Source organism: Eublepharis macularius, chromosome 14, assembly GCF_028583425.1.
Source record: "Eublepharis macularius isolate TG4126 chromosome 14, MPM_Emac_v1.0, whole genome shotgun sequence".
NCBI lineage: Eukaryota > Metazoa > Chordata > Lepidosauria > Squamata > Eublepharidae > Eublepharis > Eublepharis macularius.
In genome coordinates, this window is record NC_072803.1 from 43794592 (window position 1) to 43817904 (window position 23313).

Here is a 23313-nt window from a genome sequence, read left to right on the forward strand (position 1 = left end):
TTGAGGGCATCTCCTCAACTGCAGGAAACAGGATGCTTGCCTGTGTCTGGTATCATCTCTGGCAAGGTTCTCCTTATATCCATACCCATATTTCTTCTTGCCACTCAAACGTTCCAAAGACACAGGAGTCAAAAAGTAGGATGCCACTCTGGACTTTGGAAATAAAGCACTAATTAATTGACTGGCACAAAGGTAGTGCTGGAAGTGCATTGGGCAGACTCAGTTGTTTAGCCCCAGGTTGAGCCCTTCTCCGTGTGGATGTGTCTGATCTCTTGCTGCAGCCACAAATGCTTAATCCTCTGGCCACCCTCATTCCTTTAGGGCAAGGTTGCTGAGGTGCCAAGGTGAGCTTTTCTTTGAGGCTCCACTAAGCTTGCCCGTTGAGCAAGAAGTCAGCAAAGGCCAGCGGCTGAGTCAGGATGGTGACCCCGTTCCCATCGTAGCTGGTGACAGCGAGGCCAGGTGCTGCCTTAGGCTAGGGAGGGAAAGGGAAGTGACTGGCTGGTTTGGGCTGGCTATTACCTTGCCATGAATCGCTAAGGAAGCAGGAGCGGGTGCAAGAATGTGAGAGCAGCTCAGCTGGATCAGACCAAAGGTCCATGTAGTCCAGCATCCTGTTTGCACCTGTGGCAAACCAGTTTATCATTGTCTCCTTAACAACGTCTCCTCCACCCTTCTCCTGGAAATAGCAATCAGGGTGGTTTGCAAAGAAGTTATAAACAAAACAAAAAGTAAAAATCCATGCATTAAAATCAAATATACTAGATAGCAAAAAAAAAGGCAGAAACAGTAAAAGCAGCAATAAATAAGCTAAAAAATTAAAATCTGCTGTGCTGAAGAATCAAAGGCAAGATGCCTTTGAGGAACTCACAAGCAAAGTCTGAAGACCCTAGCCTTTCCCCTGTGGTTTGTTCTCAGGGTCTGGTGTTCAGGGGCAAGCTGCCTTTATACACAGTAGTTCTTTTTAGTGGTTACTTTCTCTCCTGTTTTTAAATGTAAGTCAGCCACCACCACCACCACATTATTTTTTATAGATACTTATAGCCTGTTTTTCTTCCCAGTGGATACCTAAAACCATTTACATCATTGTTCTCTTCTTTTTCTCCATTTAACAACAACCCTGTAAGGTAGGTAGGGCTGAGAGAGTGACTGGCCCAAGGTCAGCCATGGGAGAATGGGGACTTGAACCTGGGGCTCCCAGATCCTAGTCCAACACTCTAACCATGCAAACTGTTGTGGAAGTTCAGATTCTTTTGCCTGCAGATCAATGTGATGGGGTTACACTTACTCCTTTCTCATGTTTTCGTACCTGAAAGAGAAACTTCTATCCACTCTCCTCACACCATAATTTTATCAATCTCCTGTCATGTCCTTCCCCTCACCTTTAGTTGTCTTTATTTCTAAATGGAAAAGTTTCTCTTGGGCTTCTTTGGCTGTCCTCATAGAGATGGTGCTGTGACCCTAGGTCACTTTCGTTGCCTTTTTCTGTATCTTTTCCTTGTCACGGTATTCTTTATTGGATGAAGTGACAAGAACTGTACAGGATTGCAAATATGTAGTTTGCTTAATGGGTTTCTATAGTGGAGTTCTGACTCCAAAACATACCAGTAGCAGCTACCCCCACCCCCCCACCCCCATTGAAGCCATGGCCAGAGCATTCTCATAAGCCCCTCTCATCCCCATACTATGCATGGAGGGCCCAGCGTCTCTGGCTAAAGGGCCTTGGGTAGGTCGTGTTGGAAAATATTTTTCTCTGCCCAACACACTGGAAATCTGTCCATCAGACCAAGAGCTCTGTTTAACTTGGTACAAGGTGGCTTCTTTCATTCAGCATAACAGAAGAAATGGACTCTGGGTTTTTTTCCTCCCCTTCAGAAAGAATTTTTTTAGAGACTCTGATCATGACACACAAATGTGCAGTCACACATGAGCCGTTGTTTTTTTAAATTTTTAAAACAGATGGAGCTGGTTCAGGGATGGGAGAGGCTGGCTTTTGGAGTGGAGGGAATGGAGCAGCGCCAGGCACAAGAATCTCTCCAAACGTTTGCTTAATGGCTAAGATGAAGGGAGGAAAACCCTGTGGCCCAGGAAGGACTTACCTGCTGAGCCAGCCCTGCCCCTGGGCCATGACAGGCCTCGGATTGGAAGCTGCCTGGGTCTGGGCTGAGTTCCTGCTTTGATTCATGCAGTCTTGCAAGTTGATAAACCAGCCCAGCCACAGCCAGCCTCACATTTGGCAGTCGGAGCTCTTCGCTGCTTGAGCCTGGGAAGGTACAAAGGCGCAACCTGGGAGGGTACAAAGGCACAACCTTGGAGAGCCCGGAGCTCAGAAGAGGCTGAGCCTGCAGTGTGTGCCGCAGGGAACCATCAACCGAGGTGAACGAGTGCTGTTCCTGGACCAGGGAAGAACAAAAATATCGTCTCTCCAGCAGTTGCTTGGGAAACAGATCCTGACCGTGCTGCAAGCTGTATTTCTCTTTGGACGATTTCACAACCAGGCACCATGGGAACAGGTTGGGTACTGTGTGTTTCCCGGGCGTTGAGCAGTGGGAGGTTGTGGCTGAAAAACAGCGGGACCACAGGGCTATGCAGATGCCAGCTATTTTCTTGAGACAGAACCTGGGAGGGCAATGGCTGGGACCTCTCTGGAGTCAGGAGGAGGCCTAATGTTGGAGCAAGCCCTTTTGTGTGACCCGGAGAAGGAAGAAGTCCACTTGACTATGTCCCCTCCTGGCACCCTTGGCCAGACTATAGTGTTGGACATGGAACAGAGCTGTGGCACTCCTAGGGATGCAAAGGCTGAGGAGGATGGAGTTGCTGCCAAGGGTCCAGCAGTGCGGACGAAAGCATCGGGGACCATCCAGTGCAAAGGAAGTGACTGGTCAGAAGACTTGGGGAGTTCAGAGGAGGACCTGAGCCACAGCCAGACTGCATGGGCTGAGGAGGGGGATCCAGAGCAATCTCCTGCAAGTCCCAACAAGCCTTTAGCTGCCTGCCGTCCTGGAGGAGGTCAGCTTCCTTGCACAGTGCTGGAGGAGGAGGAGGTATCGCTTGCCCCCCTTGCAGTGGAGGAAGAGTGTTATAGCGTCAGAGTTGAGCAAGAGCTTCCTATGGAGGAAAACATGGCAGAGGTGGAACACAGTTGCCTGTTGGAAACCAGGGGCTGGGCTCTCAGCAGAGGAGAGCCGGGTATTGTAACACAGTCCTGCTGCATCCAGACAGAGGACGACAGCATGGACGAGCAGGAGTGCCCGATTTGCACAGAACTGTATGACCAAGACAAACGCAGGCCAGCCTTGCTGAACTGCAGCCACGTGCTCTGTGACCAGTGCCTGCGTTCCATCATGGAGGCATCCAGCGCTGCGGATATCGGGCGTGTGCGCTGCCCTATCTGCCGCCAAAAGACGCCCATGATGGAGTGGGAGATCTGCAAGCTGCAAGAGGAGATGCTCTTGATGAACTCCGAGCAGGGCCCGGCAGTGGCTCCTCCAACTTTTACTGCCCTTCCAGCCCGGCGTCCAGGGGTCTGGGGAAGCTTGGAGCACCACTTCCAGGTCCGCTTCCATACCACCCGCATGGTCGGCTTCCTGCCCTGCCTCCGCTACCCTCCTTCCCTTATCAGCGGGCTGGCCCGCCTGGAACAGCATTGCCGTTGGTGCTACCGCTTAGCTTTGGTGGGACTTCTCATCTCCGAGATGCTGAGCCTCTTACTTGTCTTCTTGCCCATCGTTTTGCTGCTGTTGCTCTTCCTTATTCTGGACAAATAGCGTTTAAACGAGATGGAGACTGAAGGAACGGGTTGGCTGAGCCATTCAGATAGCCGCCCCCTCCTCTTCCCGGCCCTGCCGGCTCCACTGTCTTAAACAGAACTTTGGGGTTCATGAGTCTTTTCCTCCCGTCTCTTTGCTGGACTGAGCCTTAGAAAGTTGCACTTACCACTTAACTACCCAGCACCCTGGTGGTGTCAGGAGAAGCCCATCTTTTTTTAGCCTTTCTGAAACAGAGGGGGTTGGTGGCCCCACATTCAGTTTCCAAAATTAAAAGCACCCTAAAGTTAGCTCAGAGTTGCAGCTTGCTCTCTTTGGCTGTTCAATAGGTGAAAAGCTGTTGTCCTAACGGCAAGTGGCTGGATACACGCTTGCTGCAGGTCATCTGTTGTTGATCGCAAACTTTCTTGTTGCATGGTGGGAGAAGCAGTCGCAAAATGTTATCAGTCAGTGCTATGAAGGAAGTAGAAGGTTGTTATAGCTGGTGGGTAAAGTCACTGCTAAGGCCCAGAGGGCCTGAGTGTTACTAGCAGCCAAAGGAGACTATATGTGTGGGAGACAGAGCCAAGGCAAGAGAATAGAGCTATTGGGGGGGGGGTCCACAGGCGGTGGAATCTGCTAGCCTCCTGATGCTGCTAGGCCTCAAGGGATTTGCCGTTTCCTGAAGCAAAGGCCCTCGCCCTGGGTTATCATGGGAACTGAATTCTGCTGGCTTGAGTGAAGCCCGAAATAATCTCAAAACCCCTTAATAGCTCGTTTAGTTGTGGTGTTGGTTTGAATGCAAGCACTTGCATTCAAGGCCCGCTGACTATGCTTGTACAAAGAGATCCTGATCTTCCGCAGAGTATCACGTTCAGGGTGGGGAAGCAGAGGAAAGGTGGGGCGGGTCCTGCTTCCTCCGCACATTGCGAGGCGTGTTGCAATTCTGGTGCTTGGTTTCCCAAATGACACAAGCTGACTCTCTGCTCTGCCTGCAGCACACTCCCCGTGGAGCCTGATCTCTGTTCTCGGGGTGTGTGTGTATCCTCCAGTGAGGGGAAATCACTCTGTATATGCTCAGATACTCTCTACCCTGTCTCTTTGCTCCCCCAACCGTGTTAAAGGAAGAACACCTGACCTCCTTGCACCACCCAGATGAGGGCAGCCCGTAGGCCTAATTTCCCCTTATCCAGCTTAGCTGAAGGAGCCGGTCTTCCTTTGCAACTGATCGCTCTGCTTGTTCCCTCTCTCAGACCTGGTTTTCACAGGTGGAAGAATATGGAGGTAGAAGTATGGGCTACAACACTCCAGAGCGCAGGTGCTAGATTCTAACATGCAGCTAGAAAGCTAGCACAGAAGGGGAAAGGGTTCTGTCCCTCTGCTCTGGTAGCTTATGTTGGTTTTCTATTTGTAGGGAGATCTTAAGCATAGAGGAGAATGCTAGTGTGATCCTTTTGTTGTCCTATTTTTAATTTTTTTACATCATTTATACCCTGCCTTTCTCCTCAATGAGGACCCAAAGCAACTAGCAGCATTCGCCCCTTCTCCACTTTATCTGAGAGTATGTGACTGGCCCAAGGTCACCCAGTGAGCTTCCGTGGCAGACTGGGGATTCGAACCTGAATCTCTCAGATCCTAGTCCAACACCCTGACCACTACACCAGTATTTATTCTCTGCTTCCCCCCCCCCACGATGGAGACCCAGAGTGTCTTATGACATGGTTCTCTCCTCCATTTTATCCTCACAACAAGCGTCTTGTGAGGTTGGTTACGCTGAGAGTGGCTGGCCCGAGACCCTCTAGCAATCGTCAGAGGGAGACCCAGACCCTGTGCTGATGCTCAAACCCTAACGCCACTTCATATAACTTGTTCAGAAAGAACAGACCCCACAGAAAGGGAGGGGGAAGCAGTACTGACTGTTACGAAATCTCAATGGCTGAACAGAGCAACCCTGTGAAGGAGGATGGGGAATAAATGACTAAAAACAATGTTGAGAGTCTGCTACAGACAACTCAGCAGAGACGATGTGGATGAGGTTTACCTGAGGCAAATTACAAATATGTTTTCATGGCTGAAGGGGTACAGTCTGTTTTCACTGTGTCAGTCTTCTGGATGTATGAGCCACCTGTGGTCATGGACCCAGCAACCAGGACAGGGAAATTTGCAAAATGTGTGACTTCAAGGGGGCAGGAGGGGCAAGAGTAAATCACTTTGCACGTACCCAGACGCCTTCTTTCTTACTATGTCATGTGTGGACCCTAGCTCACATTAAACCCCTGAGCCTTGGATTCACCTCTGTAACAGCCGTATGCCATACACTCAGAGTCTTGAGACGGAGAGCAAAGATTTCCAACGGCCAGCAGAGCCAAGAGGAAGTGAGAGTAGGGTGGACTCAGGGGCTGCTAGCACACCAGCCTGGCAAAATGTATTTCGGCATGATTCAGCGAAGGATCAGCCATCTTCTGCCTCCACATTAGACCAGGGAATGCATTTCCTACGGGTGGCGGACGGATTGGTATCGTAAACTGAAGGAAACTCCAGACTGCAATATCAGGAAAAGGTGGCTGGGGGAAAGGCTGCTCTTGAAACTCAAGCGTCAGGGCTTGAAGACTCGTGCAAATCAACGACTCTGGTACACTTTATGATTGATTTTTGCAAGGGCCAGATTGCATGCTTCTTCGAAATCCATGGCATTCTCTGTGTCCTGTTGTCTGGATCTGGTTCAATTCACAATGTAGGAGTTTAGCGTAAGAGACATCCTGTTCCAGCAATAACCCACTGGGGTGGAAAGCAGTAATGAAGCAATATCGGGAAAGAAGTGCCCTGCTTCCACAAAAGGATGCTTGTCCACTTACAGAATTTAACAAGTACAAAAGCAGGTCCAAGAAGATTACAGTGTCAGTTCAACAGCGAGGAAGGCAATGATGTGTGGAGAGGAGGGGGAGACAAGGGCGGTGATGGATAAATCCAAGCTAAAACTTAAGTTTGGTTTCAGTTGGGTGTTAGGATTAAGGGGTGAAGATAGAGGTCTCTCAACGAAAGTAGAGTTTTAGAAGGGATTTGAAAGAAGAGAGAAGGTACCATTAACAGTTTAGGGATGGAGGAGTACCAGGCAAAAGGAGCAGCAAGTGACTAGGAACACAAAACTGGTAAAGGGGTAGAATTGGAGGAGGGACCGTCACAGGCGGGGCTGTGGCAAAGTTGTGATTTTAAAATACCTGGTCAGTGGGCCAGAGCCAGGGTAAATTCTCAGTGGTCAGAGGAACAACCTAGTCAGTTCAAATGCCTAAGGGAGGCAGCCCGGCAAATCAGGAAGTGATGATACCTTAAAATCACTGGTCCTCTTCTGGTGCCTCTATAGATTCAAATTGACCAGGTTTCTGCTAGCTGAAGTGCTGTTTCTCTTCCTGAAATGCTGTGCTTCTTCATGTTAAGCATGCCTCTTCCTAAATGGAGTGCAAGTTCAGAACTCTGATTCATACAGAGATGCAACAAGTACCCTCATTTGAGAGTAGGGAATTCTATAGTGCATCTGAATGACCCCATGCAGAGAGATGGCAGAATTACATACATTGAGTACACAGCTGTGTGGAAGAAGTACTGTATATTGTAGAGGTGCAGTAAGAAGCCTTCTCTGTGAGTAATCGTTTTAGGCTCCCAGGAACATAAACATTTTATTTATGTTTTGCTGCACACAATTTGGGAATAATGGTCCTACACGCCAACCCATATCAAAATGAATGCATGCAGCCATAGCCAAAATATGACAATATAATGTGATAATCCATATGGCAAATGATATGATTTGGGATCGGATAGTCTTTGAATGTCAATCTGTAAGGAAAAGGAGATCCTCATCTTGTGAAAAGCCATCCATTTCCATGCATCTCTAATAGCCTGCCCATTGGTCAATGTGTTTATGTACAATGCATCTCAACTGTTTGCAAGCTATTAATGAAGATTGTATGAAACACATTGAAACTGAAGTACTGACCTCCAGGAATGCCCCTACACAGGCAACAGCCCTTTTTAGTTGTATAGCTAAAGCATCCAATGTTTAAAAGGTATGCATCTTCTATACTTGGAGGTTCTGTTTTGCTACCACAACTAATGGGCCTGCCTTCTGCAAATCTAATACTCAAAGCTATCTAAGATAGCTGCAAATGCTGTTATCTTGTGGCAGCGAGCTCCATAAATTAATCATGTGCTGGGTGCAAGAGTCCTTTTATCCACCCTGAACCCTTCTGCAAATTGGCTTTGTTGCAACTGGGGAGAAAAAAAACAGCAGCCTTGCACAAACCTCTCCTATGTAGTTTCTTTGCCCCACTCCAGACTTTTTCCAAAATGATAAAACCTGTCATCTGAGCCATTCCTTATAGGAACGGTGTCTCCATCCCTTGCTCATTTTGATTGCCCTTCTTTAGCTCTATGGTGTCATTTTGAAAGTGAGTGACCAGAGTTGTACACTGCCTTCCAAAAAGGTTTATACAATTCGATGCTGGCAGTTTTGTTCTCAATCTCCTTTTTAAAAAATCTGGAAATCGACTTTTCCCGCGGATAGTTTAGTTATTCTCCTTAAGTAACAAGAAGCTTGCCCTGCTTTTTGGAGGAAGGATAAGCATATGATGGATAGATAAAGCCTCATCAATAATCTTTTGCCATTTCTACTAGGGTTGCCAGCCTCCAGGTAGTGACTGGAGATCTCCCGGAATTACAACTGGTCTCCAGGCCACAGAGATCAGTTCACCTGGAGAAAATGGCTATGTTTGGGAGTGAACTCTCTGGAATTATGCCGTATCAAGGGCCTTTCCCTCCTCAAACCCCACTTTCTCCAGGTTTCACCCCCCCCCCCCCAGATCTCCAGGAATTCCCAACTTGGAGCTGGCAACCCTAATTTCTACATAGAGGTGAGGTGACCTCATTTAAGAACTTGGGGAAGGTTGCCTATAAAGAACAGCTTTACATAAACATTTTCAAGGAGAATTTGCCTCTTGCCAGCTAATCTGGGGAGAGAAGCAAACCCAAAGCTTTCATTGAGAGTGCCTATATATAGCAAGACCTTTAGGGGGAGTTGCAAGAAGACGGGGACTGGGGATCTTTCTTGCATCCCTTAATACTTTCTGCCAGTTGCCTTCATAGCTGGGCCTTTGCTGAATACAGATGCTTTGCAGAAACCGCCAGAGGGAGCTGAGCTGGAAAAGCCCACATGGCCTCACGCATGTGTGCGTACATGTTTCAGAAGAGGAGGACAGGGAAAGAGCCTACGTGATTGGTGCCTGCCTGAGTTGTTGCCTGGCAACACGCATGAGCTTTGTGGTACCCACTAGCTGACCAGCCTAGGGAGGGTGGAGAGGCAGGGGGAAGGCCTTTGGGCATTGACCAGAGGAGTGACAGCAAGCAGGTCAAGGCCTGGAGGAGTCAATGGGTTTCAGTCAACCTGGATCCCAAAATAAACTGCAACTTGGAATTTTTTTCCTTTTGCTTTTCTTGCAAGATTGCCAACAGACTTGAAAAAGGGGGGGGGGGGACTTTTTAAAAGTATCACTTGGGGAGCTGTTGTGAGAAATGAGTCGCACCCGTTTTTTGTCCCTTAGCTTTTTTAAAATTTACATTTTAAATTTTTTTTTGCAATGTACACTGTAGGTGAACAAAAGTGCCATCTAAGCAGGGTTACACCTTTGTAAGTCCACAACGGACTTAGGAGGATGTAATTTTGCTTGGGATGGCATTTCAAGGCTTTTTTGCACAGACCTCTGCCTCTTAACCTCAAGGCTTTCTCCACTCACAATTTTTTTTGGCAGCCCTATAAATGTGATCCTGTTGTTTGAAATGCCATTTGCTGAAGCTGAAATGACTGCCACAGCTTCGCATAGATGGCTGTAAAAGAAAATTAGAAACAAATAAAGGAGGATAGGTCTGTGAATAGCCATTCACGGAGACAGTAAAATGGAACCTCTGTGGTCAGAGGCAGTGTACCTCTGAATGCTGGTTGGTGTGGGGCAGCACCAAGGGAAAGATTGGGCCTCTATGCTCTGCTGAACTAGATGGACCACTGTTCTGATGCAGCGGAGTTCTTCTAATAAACTAAGAAGCAGCAGCTATGAACGAATGGGAGTAGCACCGGAACTTGTTTTTCTCATCAGCATGTAGTCCCCAGGTCACACATTCTGAAATAGGGTTGCCAGCTCCAAGTTGGGAAATTCCTGGAGATCTGAGGGGTGAAACCTGGAGAAAGTGGGGTTTGGGGAGGGAAAGGACCCTGGCATGGCATAATTCCACAGAGTCCACCCCCCAAAGCAGCCATTTTCTCCAAGTGAACTGATCTCTGTGGCCTGGAGAGATCAGGCCACAGGGAGATCTCCGGGAGATCTCCAGCCACCACCTGGAGGCTGGCAACCCTATTCTGAAATAAGGAAGCATGTGATGAGTACCATTCTCAACCATCACCTCAACCTCCTTTATTGGGCCTATCAACATACTAAACAGCACAGGTAGCTGTGCTGGGGCCTTTGAGTATATACTTTAAATATATCTATTAGACAAAAAGTATTTCAGTAAATGTGGCAAATATCTGGAAATGAATACAAACCAGTAGAGGGCGCTATGCAGTGTGAAAATGGCAAGCAACTGCACATAAAACACACTGCTTAATTTACAAATTAATCTGAGACTGCAGTATGCCCTAATCAAGAAATCCTTCTGATATCTCTGAGCAGGTACAGAGTATAATTTTGCTTCGATTTGAGCCACAGCAGCTCTCATTTTTGACATTAAGCAATGAAACGGTGGGAACGTGATAGCAGCCTCCTTCGGCAAGTTACCATGGCCCCCTGCTCCTCCCTACTTGCTGCGTGATACTGATTCAGGCATCACATTCTTCACTGTGGAAAACAGAATTCTCTGGACCAGACAAATTATTTTTCTAATGTTGTTCTTGTTTTCCTCCAGTGTCTGATTCTCAGAGATGCTGCCTCTGTATATGAAATCCTCATTTAGCTATCTTGGCCATTAACTGTTGAAAGACTCTATCCGTCAAAGAATTGCATCAATCCCTTCTTTCAAAACCAGAGAAACCAATGTCTGACATTACATGTTGTGGCAGTGAGTTCCATAAACCTTCAAGACACTGCCTGCAAAATCGCTTCCTTTGATCTGTCTGGGTCCTACTGCCCGTCAGTTTCATTGGGTGATCTATTGGATGGGTTTGTTGCAACGAGGATCTCCTTGGCTGCTACTCGGCTTCCAGGGACTGCTAAGCCTCACGAGCTCCTCTCTCATCTCAGTCACGCTTATGCCTTTCCACACGGTTGTCTCCACATCACAGCTCACCATCAGCAGTCCTGCCAAATTAGACACTTCCTCTTTCTACCCTGTCCTATATGTGGGGGTGCAGATCAAACTATGGAAGCGTGTGCGTGCGTGCGCTGAGCCTTTCCTCCTTAGCAACCATGACAGCACATAAATGGATCAGATCCTTGAGTTCTTCAGCTTTCCTTTTTAAAAACACAGCAACCAAGTTACCAGTCCTTGAGATAATATGGATTATTCCTACTGAAATCTCAAGATTTCAGTGGGAGTGGGAGAAATTTTCCCGTTGTTCTTCCCCTGCATTTGGTGGCTAGATGTACATTGTCCGACGTTCCATTTAATGTGCACACTTTGTACAGATCAGCTTTAAGTGGTGCAGAATTGGGTTGCCTTGGCAGAGTTCTGCCAAAGGTGGCAGACTGTATCTGGTTACACACAGGGCAACTTTGGCCTCCTGGGCTTGCACTGCAGAACAGTTTGTGTTGCAACTCCTTGTTAGAATTGCCATTTTTTTTTTTGGTCTTGGCACAGTTTTAACAGCTGAATGGCAGGCAGATTCACTAGGTGCAAATCTCGGCTGCATCAGCTAAAAACTAAATTTTAAATTGGGGGGGGCACATAGATTCTGCATCATGCTATATAATTCTGCACTTGCCAACTATGGAAGGAGGAGAAGGAATGCAAGGTTGGATTTATCAACAGGCTCTGTACTCAAGGCCAAATGGTTCAACTGAAGCAGAGAATGCCTAGAAGTTCTGCATGGTCCCAGAATTACCCTATACCATTATGCTTTAAGAATTTCATCAGGCATAACTCCCGATAGACACTCAAGAAAATATTCTAAAATGCTTCTGTTTACCAAATTAGCCTATGGCCCACATCCCCTCCTCCTTTATCCAAAAGGCTGTATATTTACAAACGGGCTTGGGGAACTGGTTTGTCTTCCTGTAACCCCCCTCCATTGTTCCTATCCCTTGGCTATTTCCTGTTTATGTCCCTCTCTGCTCATCCCCAGGTATGCAGGCGTGGCTTGTTGCCTGCAGGTGACACACTCCTCAAGGACAGTAAGATGATATCTTTATGAGGACCTGCCAGAGTTCCTGATGTGGCATGCAAGCTTTCAGGCTACACGGAATTTTTCTTCTGGCTGGATGTTTAAAAAATTTAAAGGGGGTGTGTGTTTGTGGGAAAGGCCATGGTACTAAGCCAAGCCTACAATTTGATTCAGTCTTAATAATATAAAAGAAGATCTTACAGACTAATTGTATTAGAACGGGGCCACATGCAAATAAACCTAATTTTTCTGACACAGACTTACAGGGACACAGAAACAAGGGAGGCTCTCTTTTTGCAAAGACAAGACCCTGCAGTTAACACCCAGCTCAGATCTAGCAACACTTAATGCCATCTCTCAGCCTTAGAAGCCCCCTCTTCCATGGACATCATGGCCCACCTTGCACATTTGTTGGCAAGATTACTGAGATGACGGATGTGCCGTGTTTTGAAAGCTTCAAAAGCACTGCAAGTAGGAGCATCATCTGCTGGAGAACTGAAAGTCCATCTAGTCCAGCATCCTGTTTTGAACCGGGGCCAGCCTGCTACTTCCAGGAAGCCATCAGGAGGATATGGAGAGGAGAGCCTTTCCTTGCTATTTGCCCTTAGCATCTGGCTCTGGAGATTCCAGTTAGCTATCAAGCCTCATAAGCACTGATGGATCAGAGCAGTGGGCAGTCTAGACCAGCCTCCTGTTTCCAACAGTGGCCAGCCAGATGCTGCCTCCCCTCCACATTTTCAGGAGCAGGTGTGGGTTATCCCCCCCCCTGGTTTCTCTCCAGCATTTGCATTCAAAGGCAGCTTTGGGGTTAAATTGGGCGGGGAGGGGAAGGGGTCCTGCCTCCCATCAGGTTGAAGAGGGCTGCTCTAAATCACCTGCCCTGAATTGATCCCGATTTAATGGGCTGCTTGGCATTGAATCTAGCTCAGCATATTTTCAAGCACTGCCAGTTCCGAAGGGGCAATGTTTGCAATGCACAAGGACAAAGGATGCTGGCATTGTTGCTGGGAGATGTTGGAGGGAGGGGAGCAAAGGAAGGGGAAAAGAAGGGGAGGGTGTTGCCCTCTGGCATGTATCCGTTGCAAGCTTGATTGAGCTCAGGTTGCCTGTGCTCCTTGCGTGGCCCCTCTCTGTGCCAGACAAGCTCATTTCTTACAGGGCATTTTTTTTTGCCCTGTGAAAACCTCAATTGCCTTAGAATCTGGCGCCATCAAATTGGCCCATCAATAATACTGTCACTTTCTGTTCCTTTGGTGCCAATGGAGGGACAAGCAGGATGCCCAGGCTGGGAAAAGAAGTGGAGGCAGGACGGGAGAGAGAGGAGGCCACAGATGGGCAAAATCTCCTCGCTGTAAAAAAAATTCAGTATGGTTAATGTGCTGGCTTTCATTGGCCCTGGCAAAGAAGTGTGGTTACACCCCCCCATTTTGTTCTTATTTAGCCAGTGCTGGGTAAGAGATTCTAGGAAATTGTAGCTTTCACATCAATGAGAACTGGCATTTCCACAGCCAGAGATGCCATTGAGGGAGGGCAGAATGTGCCACAAGTTCAATGAGTATTAAAGACATTTTCCTAAACTCCTGCGAGGTACGGCACAGTGCTAAGGTGGTAATGATAAAATAACTCCTCTGTTTATTTTCACTAATCACATTTACATGTCATGAAGAAAACCAGGAAAGGATATGGTTTTATGTTCACAACAAACTTGCAAATAAGATTATGCTGAGATTGACTTGCCCAAAGCCACTAGGACAAACCTTCATGATTTACAGTCAGTTGTGGGAAGGGCCCTCCACTTGGTGTCTGAGGTAAAAGGAAAGCTCTGCCTGGGGATATATAATCAGCAACAGCCAGCATCAGATTATCTTATTTATTTAGACAACGATATCCGGCTTTTCTCCCCAACAGGGACCCAAAGTGGTTTCCAACATTCTCCCCTCTTCCACTTGATCCTCTAAACAACAACCCTGCGAAGCAAGCTGGGCTGAGAGAAAGTGACTCGCCCAAGGTTACTCAGTGAACTTCTGTGGCAGAGTGGAGATTTGAACTTGGATCCGCTGTCCCCATGCATAAAAATACTGTCTTCTTGTTCTCAGATAAAGGATATTGAAAATCTAAATTGTCAGTTCTCAGTCCAAGTTTGGATGGGTGCTTAGGCTGGGATTTACCTTTTTTATCTTATTTAACTGTATTTATCTTATCTTTAACTGTAGCCAGCGTAACCCTAAATCTGGATCTGGTGATCTATTCATACCTGCAAGCTACCAAGTGGGAAGTGTGCATGTGCAGACTGGCTTATGGTGTAGATATACTACAAACACAGTGTTTTTGTATGAGTAGATCCTTGGTGGCTCACTCAGGCACCCAGGAGTCTTGGGAACTGCAGTTTGGAGATGGTGCAAGGAATCCCCAGCCACCCCTTTCTATTCTTACAGAACTGCAGTTCCATTCTCCAGGTTCCCTTAGGGGAAGAAATGGCCATCACACAAGTTTAGGTTTGCAGCGTAGCTATGAAAAATGTCTCTCATTCGCTCTCATTATCCATCTTTGGCTTCTTGGCCTGCTATGCCCCATCTGTGCCACCCACCCCTCCCATGGCACGAGACATTCCGAATGGAGATTGATTCAGTAGTATATCTTTATTTTGGGGATTCAGTTCGGGGGTGGGGGATTAACAAGACCAGGTATAAAACAAAAGCTTTGTCGCAACTAGCAGCCCAAAGGAATCGGCATAGAGGGGAGGTGTTAAACCACAGCCTCTTCTCAGCCCTGTTTCCACTTGGGAGACCACCCTGACGTCCTCCGTGGCCTTTTGGGCTACAAGAAACATCATGATTGGGGTTTGGATGAGCTTTTCTAGTAACCTGGCATAAGGCTGGCAGACCTTCCTCCAGGAAAATCACAGATACTTTTGGGGACCAGAACCACCACACCCTATGCAAGCTACTACTCTTGGGTTTGCTCTGAAGACCGCATCCTATCTGGAAACCATCCAGGCCTCCATCTCTTTGCATCTGATGCAGATACATGGCTGTAGATACATGCTTACTAGGAGCATCCTTTGAACCCAAGTGCAGAGGTCTTAGCCAGTAAGCCAGCCCCAAAGTCTTAGAAAACATTCAGCTTGAGCTATTGGTTTGTTTTGCCAGATGTGTCCGGGACACGGACTGTAGGTCAGACCTCCCCACCACTTGAAACGTTGCCACAGTTATGACAATCAACAAGCTGCATCCACCTCACCTCTTGATCTCTCTAGCCCAATCCTCAACTTCCCTTGGACTTGCTTCCTGGATTGCAAATTTGGCGTTACTGGCCAAATTTGGTTGATCTATGGTCTAGACTTGGCGATGTCAGTAGGCAGGTGAGGGTGCCTATCATTGAGTTTAGCTGCTGGAAAGATGTGCACGTGTAAGTGCATAGCAAAGAAGAAGGCTGACCAGTACACTGCCTAACATTTGCTTGAGACAGCCAGGCCCGAAATGCCTTCCTGCCCTGCCTCAAGCACCTGGGGCAGAACCCCATCAGATAATCATCCGAGGCAATCCCAGCACCCCAAGTCTCTAGCCTCATCTACTGGGAGGGCTTGTTTGTTAGCCAGACATCTAGCTAAATATGGCTTGGTTATTTTTTCATTTATTTATTTTTGCTTGGCACAAAATGGACCCCAAGAGACCAATCTCTGCAAGAGGAAGATGGCATTGCACTCCCACCCCTTCCCAGCATAAATTCAAACAAGCAAACAATACTGAGTGCAGAAAGCTACCTCCTTGCCCCCCCCCCACCCCACAAGATGGTCCTTTCTCATCAACCAGTACATCTTTGCCCACAGCGCTCTCATAACGGAGCAAGAGGGTGGTTGGCTAGCTGTTGGGTGAACTCTTCCTTCCTCCAGGGGGAAGGACAGTGCTACCTGTGGAAAGGGCTACGCCTGTACCTTTTGGCTTGGACATGGCTCTTCTTTTCCCTAACGCAGACGCAACCCAAGAAGGATCATCGCAACTTTAATCCGTTTTATTAACGGCCAGGGCCCAAACAAGATGCATTTCTAAAACAGTGATGAGGAACAGAGATCCTCCAAAACGAGGATTAAAAAAACATATCTTTAAAAAGCTTCCCTCAAGGACATCAGGAAATGGGACCCTTCCAGGAAGTTTGTTGGCAACTGTCTTTCAATTGGCAGCAGCAAAGCTGGATGCACAAAAGCTTGGGCACAGAAACGGAAGCTTTGGCAAATAACTTAAGAAAAAAGAAACTGGCATCTGAGTTGACCACGGGCACAGGCCCTGCCTAGCACTGCTTCTCTGGGATGCCCGCACCGTGCCATCTCCTTTGGCTGCTTCTCACTCTTCTTAACTTTGGTGGCTTTCCTGTCCAAGCTGCTGGTAGAAACATGACCCAAGCTGCCCTGCTAGCACCCCACACCATGAGCCAAAGGGAAGGACAAAATGCTGCCTGGGGAGATGAAACCCAGGGACTTCGGCTGCTAAGAGGCTGCAGAGAAGGAAAGAGGGAGACCTGAAGGATGAACATAGCACTGGGCTGTGAGGTCCTGCTGACAGCTTTCTCTCCACCATAATTCCTGATGGCCCATCTTCCATCCTTCATGCAGGTGCTGAGCCCCTTTCTCTCATCCTCTTTTGCTGCAGGGTGTGTCAATGTTCCCTGCACTTCAGAAGCATGACTCTCTCCACTTCCCCCATGTAAACTCATGTTGGTTTTCAGCAGAGGCTGGTTCTGGGGCCAGAATGGTTCAAAATCTGGTAAAGCCAATGGACCAATAAACCTGTCCAAACTGGGATCTCCACTCTTTCACGGTCCCTCTGCCCAGGGTGGTGGAGGGGTACAGGTGGAACCAGGGGGGAAGGCAGGAGCACGCTGCTTACATGATGGTGCAGGAAGACAGTGGGTTTCGGATGTGGCAAGTGCAAGCTGCCCCACAGTACTGGCGGAAGGTTTGATAGCAACTGCGGTCAGCGTCGCTGCTCCACTGCACAGGGTTGGTAGAAAGAGCCTCGGCCGGAAGTCTGTTGAGGATGCTTGTGTTCACCGCCAGTGCTGCCAGTCCGTAGTCAGTGAACAGCACGGTCTCCCTCTTGCAGGTGGGGCAGGAGATGAACTTGTACTTTGGGCAGGATTCGTACAGGATCTGCAGGCATTCCTCGCATACAGAGTGCAGACACGAGAGGATGCGAGGGCGCTTGTTGGTGAAGTTGTACATGTGGCCACACGTCGGGCACTCTAGTGGCTCGCACGGGGTGGAAGAATGCAACACGTACTGGTTGACAATCACTTCGTCTGATGGTGGTGGCTGGCGGTGGTAGCAGATCTCTGAGCTGCCTTTGCGCTGTCCTTGGTAGACCCGTTCACGCCGGGGCAGAGGGGGAGTCCGAGACAACCCCAGGGCGGCTGGGTTACTGTCTAAGGCTGGGATGTCCCCACAGGCCTGGTTCACGATGATCTCCGACTCCGAAGGCCAGGCCCGTTTGGCAACAAGTGGGGCCTCGCGGCGAGGAGCAGGGACATAGCGTGACTGGGAGTTCTGCAGTTCCGAGAACTTCTCCGGGTGGATGATCTTCATGGCCTCCATTTTGATGATGACCTGTTGCCCTTTCAGACATGACATGAGGAGGTTCTTAACATTACTGTCCGTGGCTCTGGGTTCTCCAAAGGTCTCCTGCATGAGGCTAGAAGGTGTTTGTGATAGGCCAGGCTTTGAATCGTGTGCGGGCCGTGAAGCGGCAATGCTGGAAAAAGCCGCTAGAACAGGGGCACATCCTGGGGCAAAAGGCGGCAAAATATTTCCTTCCTGGTGGGTTGCAACAGCAGCACTAGGACCCCAGTTTCATACGCATTCCTCCCAAGGCAGGTTGTGTGGCAAGGGCTGTGTTGAGTTACAACAATCCGTTTCCTGGTGGAACTTTGGGGGTTGTGTTCCAGAGCGCAGCTGGGTCGGCCAAACTGTAGCACCTCGCAGCAGCGAGACGGGTGGGATTGGCTGGATGAACTGGCTAGATGAACAAAGCCAATGCAGGCTGGGCTTGGGTTTTTTCCCCACCACAGGGCTAAACCACCTTGGCTGCAGGTAAGTCAGGCTGAAGCTGCATCTCCGGATGGAATGCTATCCGGGCAGCCTGTGCTATGCCTCTGGATCCTCCCTGCAGGTGCCCCTCCCCCACAGGGCCTTGATTCCTGTTTACATTCGAGGAGATCCTGACCAGGCTCAAGAATGTGTTTTGCAAATTCCAGAGCTCTGACTTTCCCCTGTCTCTCCCACTCGCCTGGTCACAGACTTCTGCAAAGCTCCTTCCTCAGGGGCAGGCACTGGAGAGAGATCCTCAGGTGAAACGCATCCTGCTCAGGCGCAAAGCAACAGGTTCCCACCTGGCAGTTGGCAGCTTCTTCACAGGAAACAGACCTGGCCTGCCAGCTCTGTCTCCACAATGTGTTCCTGTGGCGCTTGCAGGAATGTCTGGAAGACAAAGCAGATCTTTTTTTAAAAAAAAATCTAACAGTGTTTGCAGAAATACATGCTTGGACTGGAACCTACTGCTTATTCTTTCCTTGCTGAAGCAAAAGCCCCCCCCCCCTTTGAATTAAAACACATTCCTACAGCCTTGCCACCAGTGACCCAAGTGCTGTTTTAGCATTGCTGAGTTCTCTGCTGTCCTCCACTCCCCCAAATCAGCACCTCAGCATTGTAAAAAATACAAAACAGAAACCAGTATTCCTTACTATGACTTTTGCTCAAACACCTGTCCTCCCCAAGAGGAGTTCTGTGCAACCTGAAAGGTTGCTTCCAATTCGAAGTATCATTCCACTTGTCCTACGCTGTGATAGGCAGTTGTGACAGGACAGCGCACTCTTCTGACATTCCACAATGCACTGGGGCCTGTCCTTATTTGGACTATTCGAAAGGTTCAATTTTCCCCTAGTTCACAACTGTTTCCTCTTTTCCTTTTTGAAAATCTGGGGTGCACACTATTGTATGGGGAGTTGCAGCTAGCTACACCACAGGGTAATGCACACAGCCATTGCCATGGGGAAGATTCTTGATACCCACACCTCCTTACATTTTTTACATGACTATATATATTCAAAAGAAAAATGGCTCTGACTCTCTAAAACAGATTGCAAAATGGTAAAAGTTCCAAGCCCTCTGGGCACCTATTTGGCTTGTTCATTTTGCCCTGGGACAACAGCCACACTCTTTGAGCTGCACAAAGGGCTCGGAAGCTATTTGCAGTGCCAGGGCCAAGGCTGGAAATCCAAGAACATAACTGAAAAACGGCAATTGCCTTTCAGCACATACAACATACATCTTCTTTTGCCTCTGATTAACTACAACTAGTCCTCCATACATCCATTATTAAGGCAGCACTTCTTTGGCAGGGGTGGGTGAATAAATTCCAGTTTGGTTCAAACTTCAATAACTTCTCATTTTGGGAATGTAAGGAAGACTTTCGCCTGCTACTGGGCTTGGAAAAGGAGATGCTGTGGTTTCTTGCAGTGTTAATTTCAACAGCCCGCAACACAAACAGCTAACCCACTCAGACACAGGCACATCTGAAACCTGGTGCATGCAACAGGCAAAGTTTCCAAGCTCAGCCAAACAGTTTGTATGTGGTTGAGATAAGAACCACAATATGCAAGAATGAACGCCTGCCCTGTTGCTGCTCAGTTATGCTCCAGCCACTGCTGCAGCCTCTCTTTTCAAGATCTAAACCACAGACTGAAACAGGTTCCGTAGTCATTTCCTCTCCCTGGGGAACTGTAGAGCTCTGACGAAAGAAGGCTGTAGACACCAGGGGAATGAAATTATATTGGACCAGCTAAAGTTGAAGCTTGCAGATGAAGAGGAGGGGAGCAAGCTTTCAATCTTATGAAGCTTTCTAAGAGCAGGGCTGAAATGTGAAATGGCTGACTTCGGCAAGCTTTAATATACCCTCACACTCAGATCTACTGTATGGGGATAATAATACCAGCCCAGATTATTTCTGGGTTGTTTTGCAGATTAAAGAGAATAATTTATCTCATTTCATATGTATGTATCATGCACTCCAACTGTCCCAGTTTACCAGGGATGTTCTTTACCTTCTGATCCCTGCCACTGGTAAATCACTGTTCCTCTCTTTTAGTGTTTGGAGATGCCTTATTGAGACAAAGTATAGGTTACATTTCTTCGGGGTTCAGCTCCCTTCCCAGAACCTGAATTTCTGAATGGGAAGTGAATTCATTGTGTCTCCAGTGCATAGCCATGTAAATGTATGCACATTTACCTGAACACTCGGGTACCTTGCTGCACACAGCCTGCCCTTTCGCACACTGCATCTATAGTTCAAACTGTTAATAACAGTTTGCACGACAATTCAGGTTTTCCTAGCATATCTATTTATTTCATTGTTATCTTGGCCTTCCTCCAAAGAGCCCAGGACAGTACATATGACTTTCTCCTTATTTGTCTTATCTTTACAACGACCAGGTGAGGTAGGTTGGCTAAGAAAACGTGGCAAGCCCAGCGTCACCTGGTGAGTTTAATAGCTGAGCGAGGATTTGAACCTCAGTCTCCCCAAGACAAACACTCTTAACTACTACACCAAACCAAACTGGCTCATAACTGAGTTGTAACCAAACTCCTGGCTTTTCAAATAGCACAAGGCACACTGTGGCAGACTACAGGATTGGATGTGCAGCAGAAAGTAGAGCCTCCAGCAATGGCTTACAAAGCAGCAAATTTTGGTATGAAAACTGGGCTGTCACAAGTAAGTGTTGGAGGATGTGATACACTCAGTCAGAATGGAAATGTAACAGCACCGGAAAGAGTTTTGAAACAAAGCAAGCATGTGGTTTGGTTTTATTCTGAATGGTGGAAATTTGTGAGTCACACAAGGCTCTTCTTCAAATATTTCTTTCTTCTTCCTCAACAACAGGAAACATTTGATAAAAGAAAATTAATTATCGTTGCTGTACCAGCTGCTGGTAATTACCAAACTGAGCCTGGTCACTTTTCCTCTATTTCAACAATGACTGTCCAGTTCCAAGATGGGAAAAGTAAGGCTGGAGACATGTAGTTTTGTTTTTGGTTTAAAGAGAGCTGAAAGTATTTTAGAGAGCTGTGGCTTCCCGAGAGTGTTCAAATACATTCCTTGATCTCACTGGTCAAACAGGTTTTGCAAGTTTTTGGAAGCAATACAAAAACCTGCAAATCCTGTTTTGCAGATATTTTGAATAGCAATCTCTTTATCTAACTGCCTTCAGCTGCATTGGGGGGAAACCCCAGTTCAAGCTGAAATGGATGCTTTATTAGGTTACTGACAGGCCATGAGAGCAAGAAGAGGTGAGTAGCTGATACCGTGCTGGACTTGGGAGACTCAGGTTTAAATGTTTCTTCCAGCTTTTCCTACCTCAGGGGACTGTTGTGAAGATGACATGGGATTCCTACATGGAAACTGCCTCAAAAGCTGAACAGAAATCTCAGGAGGAAGAGTTATAAATTCTCCGCCAAAGATAAAATCAACTTAGGAATTTGCTGTCATGAGATGTGGTGGTTGTTAGCACAGAGAGCATAAAAGAGGCTAGGAAAACGTGTGGCAAGTGAATTGTCTGTCCACAGCTATTAACTGAATGGATCTCTGTCTTCAGCAGCAGCAAGGTTGGTTGATTTGGTGCAGTCGAAAAACACTGACAATATATGCTGAGGTTTGAGAGGCCACCTGCTATAGCACTAGGGATGGGATGATCTGTAAAATTTAAAAATATACTGATCAGTAGTATCCCCTTGTATACACGTGTAAGTGTGGAAATATTCAGAAAAAGTCCTTTATTTCCTTAATCTCCCTTCTTCTATTTATCAAAATTTTAATTGTAAGCTCCTGGAGGTGCAGACCTATTGGGGATTATTTGGCTTCTGTTATCCTGAAAAATGTCACACTCAAACTGGTGGGGCTTTGATAAGTGCTTCTGCTATGACTGGTAACAATGACTGTAAGTTATTCAGTTCTGGAGAACGTGCATCTTCCCACATTGCCTTTTGCAGCAACATGGTCTACGGTTCTCTCTCCAACAAGGACAAGCTGGGCCATGAACGCAACACCTCTCAAGACCGCTTGTCCCATCATCTGACATTCAGAGGTAGCCTGCTTCTATGCACAGATCCTTTATTTAAGTACCATGCCTGACAGGTACTGCTAGACCTTTCCTCCGTGTCATCTGACTTATTTTTTTAAGGGCCATTTAAACTAGCACCTATCACCACGTCTTGCAGGAACAGATTCCACAAGTGTAATAACTTGGTGTATAAAGAACTATTCCTTTGGGTCTGCCTTGAATCTAAAGATGTTTTCTACCATTTTAATGTAAGCTCCTTGGGGCAGCGTGCCATCGTTTTGGGGTAGTTTCAGGTGGGTAGCCATGGTGGTCTGCAACAGAAGAGCAAGATTCAAGTCCAGTTGCACCTTAAAGATCAACAAGATTTCTAGAGTATACGCTTTTGAGAGTCAAGCTTCCTTTGTATTGGACAAAGGAATCTTTTGGAGGAGGGGAGGAGGAGTGACTCTGTAAATAGCCATGTACATTAATGTTTCTCTAATACTACTACTACTACTAATAATACAGAGGTATATGTTAGGGCAATGCTGCCCACAGAAGCCCCTGGAATCTGCTTGCATCTGTCTCTTGCTCTCTGCTCTGTTCTTAGGAACTCACGTGATGTTAAACAAGTGTACCTATTTTTATCTGACAAACACTAGAGGGTACGCATCTCCTGCACGCCTACATACCTACTTACACGCGCGCGCACTTCCCAGTTGCCCCAAGACACACCAACACAGGCTAGTTCCAAAGATAACACACCAAATGATGTTCTCACCAAGCTTGGCTTGTATCTCCACAGGGCCTTGTTTACTATGGCAGCTCTACAGTGCCATCCAAATGGCCCCTCTCTCCTGCTTCCGTTCCAGGCGTGCTGCCGATGGCTCCAAGGCCCAGTCACTAGAGGTTATCTGAAAGGCAGACGAGCAAGCTAGGTGGTCCTTCTCAGCTCCCGCCAGAGGCCCCGTCCTTTTCTTGCCTGTCTCCAATCCAGCCTCGCTTGCTCCTGTCCTGGGGTGCCAGCTGATGGCAGCCACTTCTCTCCCAGGGGACGCAGCAGATCCAGGCTTATCTTGCCAAAGGCAGTGTGGCAAAGGGGTGTTCTTGCAGATGTGCCAG

The 23313-nt window shown here is 47.6% G+C and overlaps 2 protein-coding genes across 2 annotated transcripts; one reads left to right on the plus strand and one right to left on the minus strand.

The window, feature by feature from the left end:
• Nucleotides 1-2229: 2229 nt before the first annotated feature.
• LOC129342346 (uncharacterized) lies at nucleotides 2230-4057 on the plus strand. The gene has a single exon (XM_054998052.1). It carries the CDS (start codon nucleotides 2631-2633, stop codon nucleotides 3765-3767), a length of 1137 nt encoding a protein of 378 aa, XP_054854027.1. The 5' UTR covers nucleotides 2230-2630; the 3' UTR covers nucleotides 3768-4057.
• Nucleotides 4058-16105: 12048 nt separating this feature from the next.
• RNF208 (ring finger protein 208) lies at nucleotides 16106-18199 on the minus strand. Its single transcript, XM_054998339.1, has one exon. It carries the CDS (start codon nucleotides 17786-17788, stop codon nucleotides 16988-16990), a length of 801 nt encoding a protein of 266 aa, XP_054854314.1. The 5' UTR covers nucleotides 17789-18199; the 3' UTR covers nucleotides 16106-16987.
• Between the last annotated feature and the right edge of the window lie 5114 nt (nucleotides 18200-23313).

What these genes read in the sequence shown, in the direction of transcription:
- LOC129342346 (XM_054998052.1), top strand. Translation starts at nt 2,631, where the DNA reads ATGGCTGGGACCTCTCTGGAGTCAGGAGGAGGCCTAATGTTGGAGCAA.
- RNF208 (XM_054998339.1), bottom strand. Translation starts at nt 17,788, where the DNA reads ATGCAGGAGACCTTTGGAGAACCCAGAGCCACGGACAGTAATGTTAAG.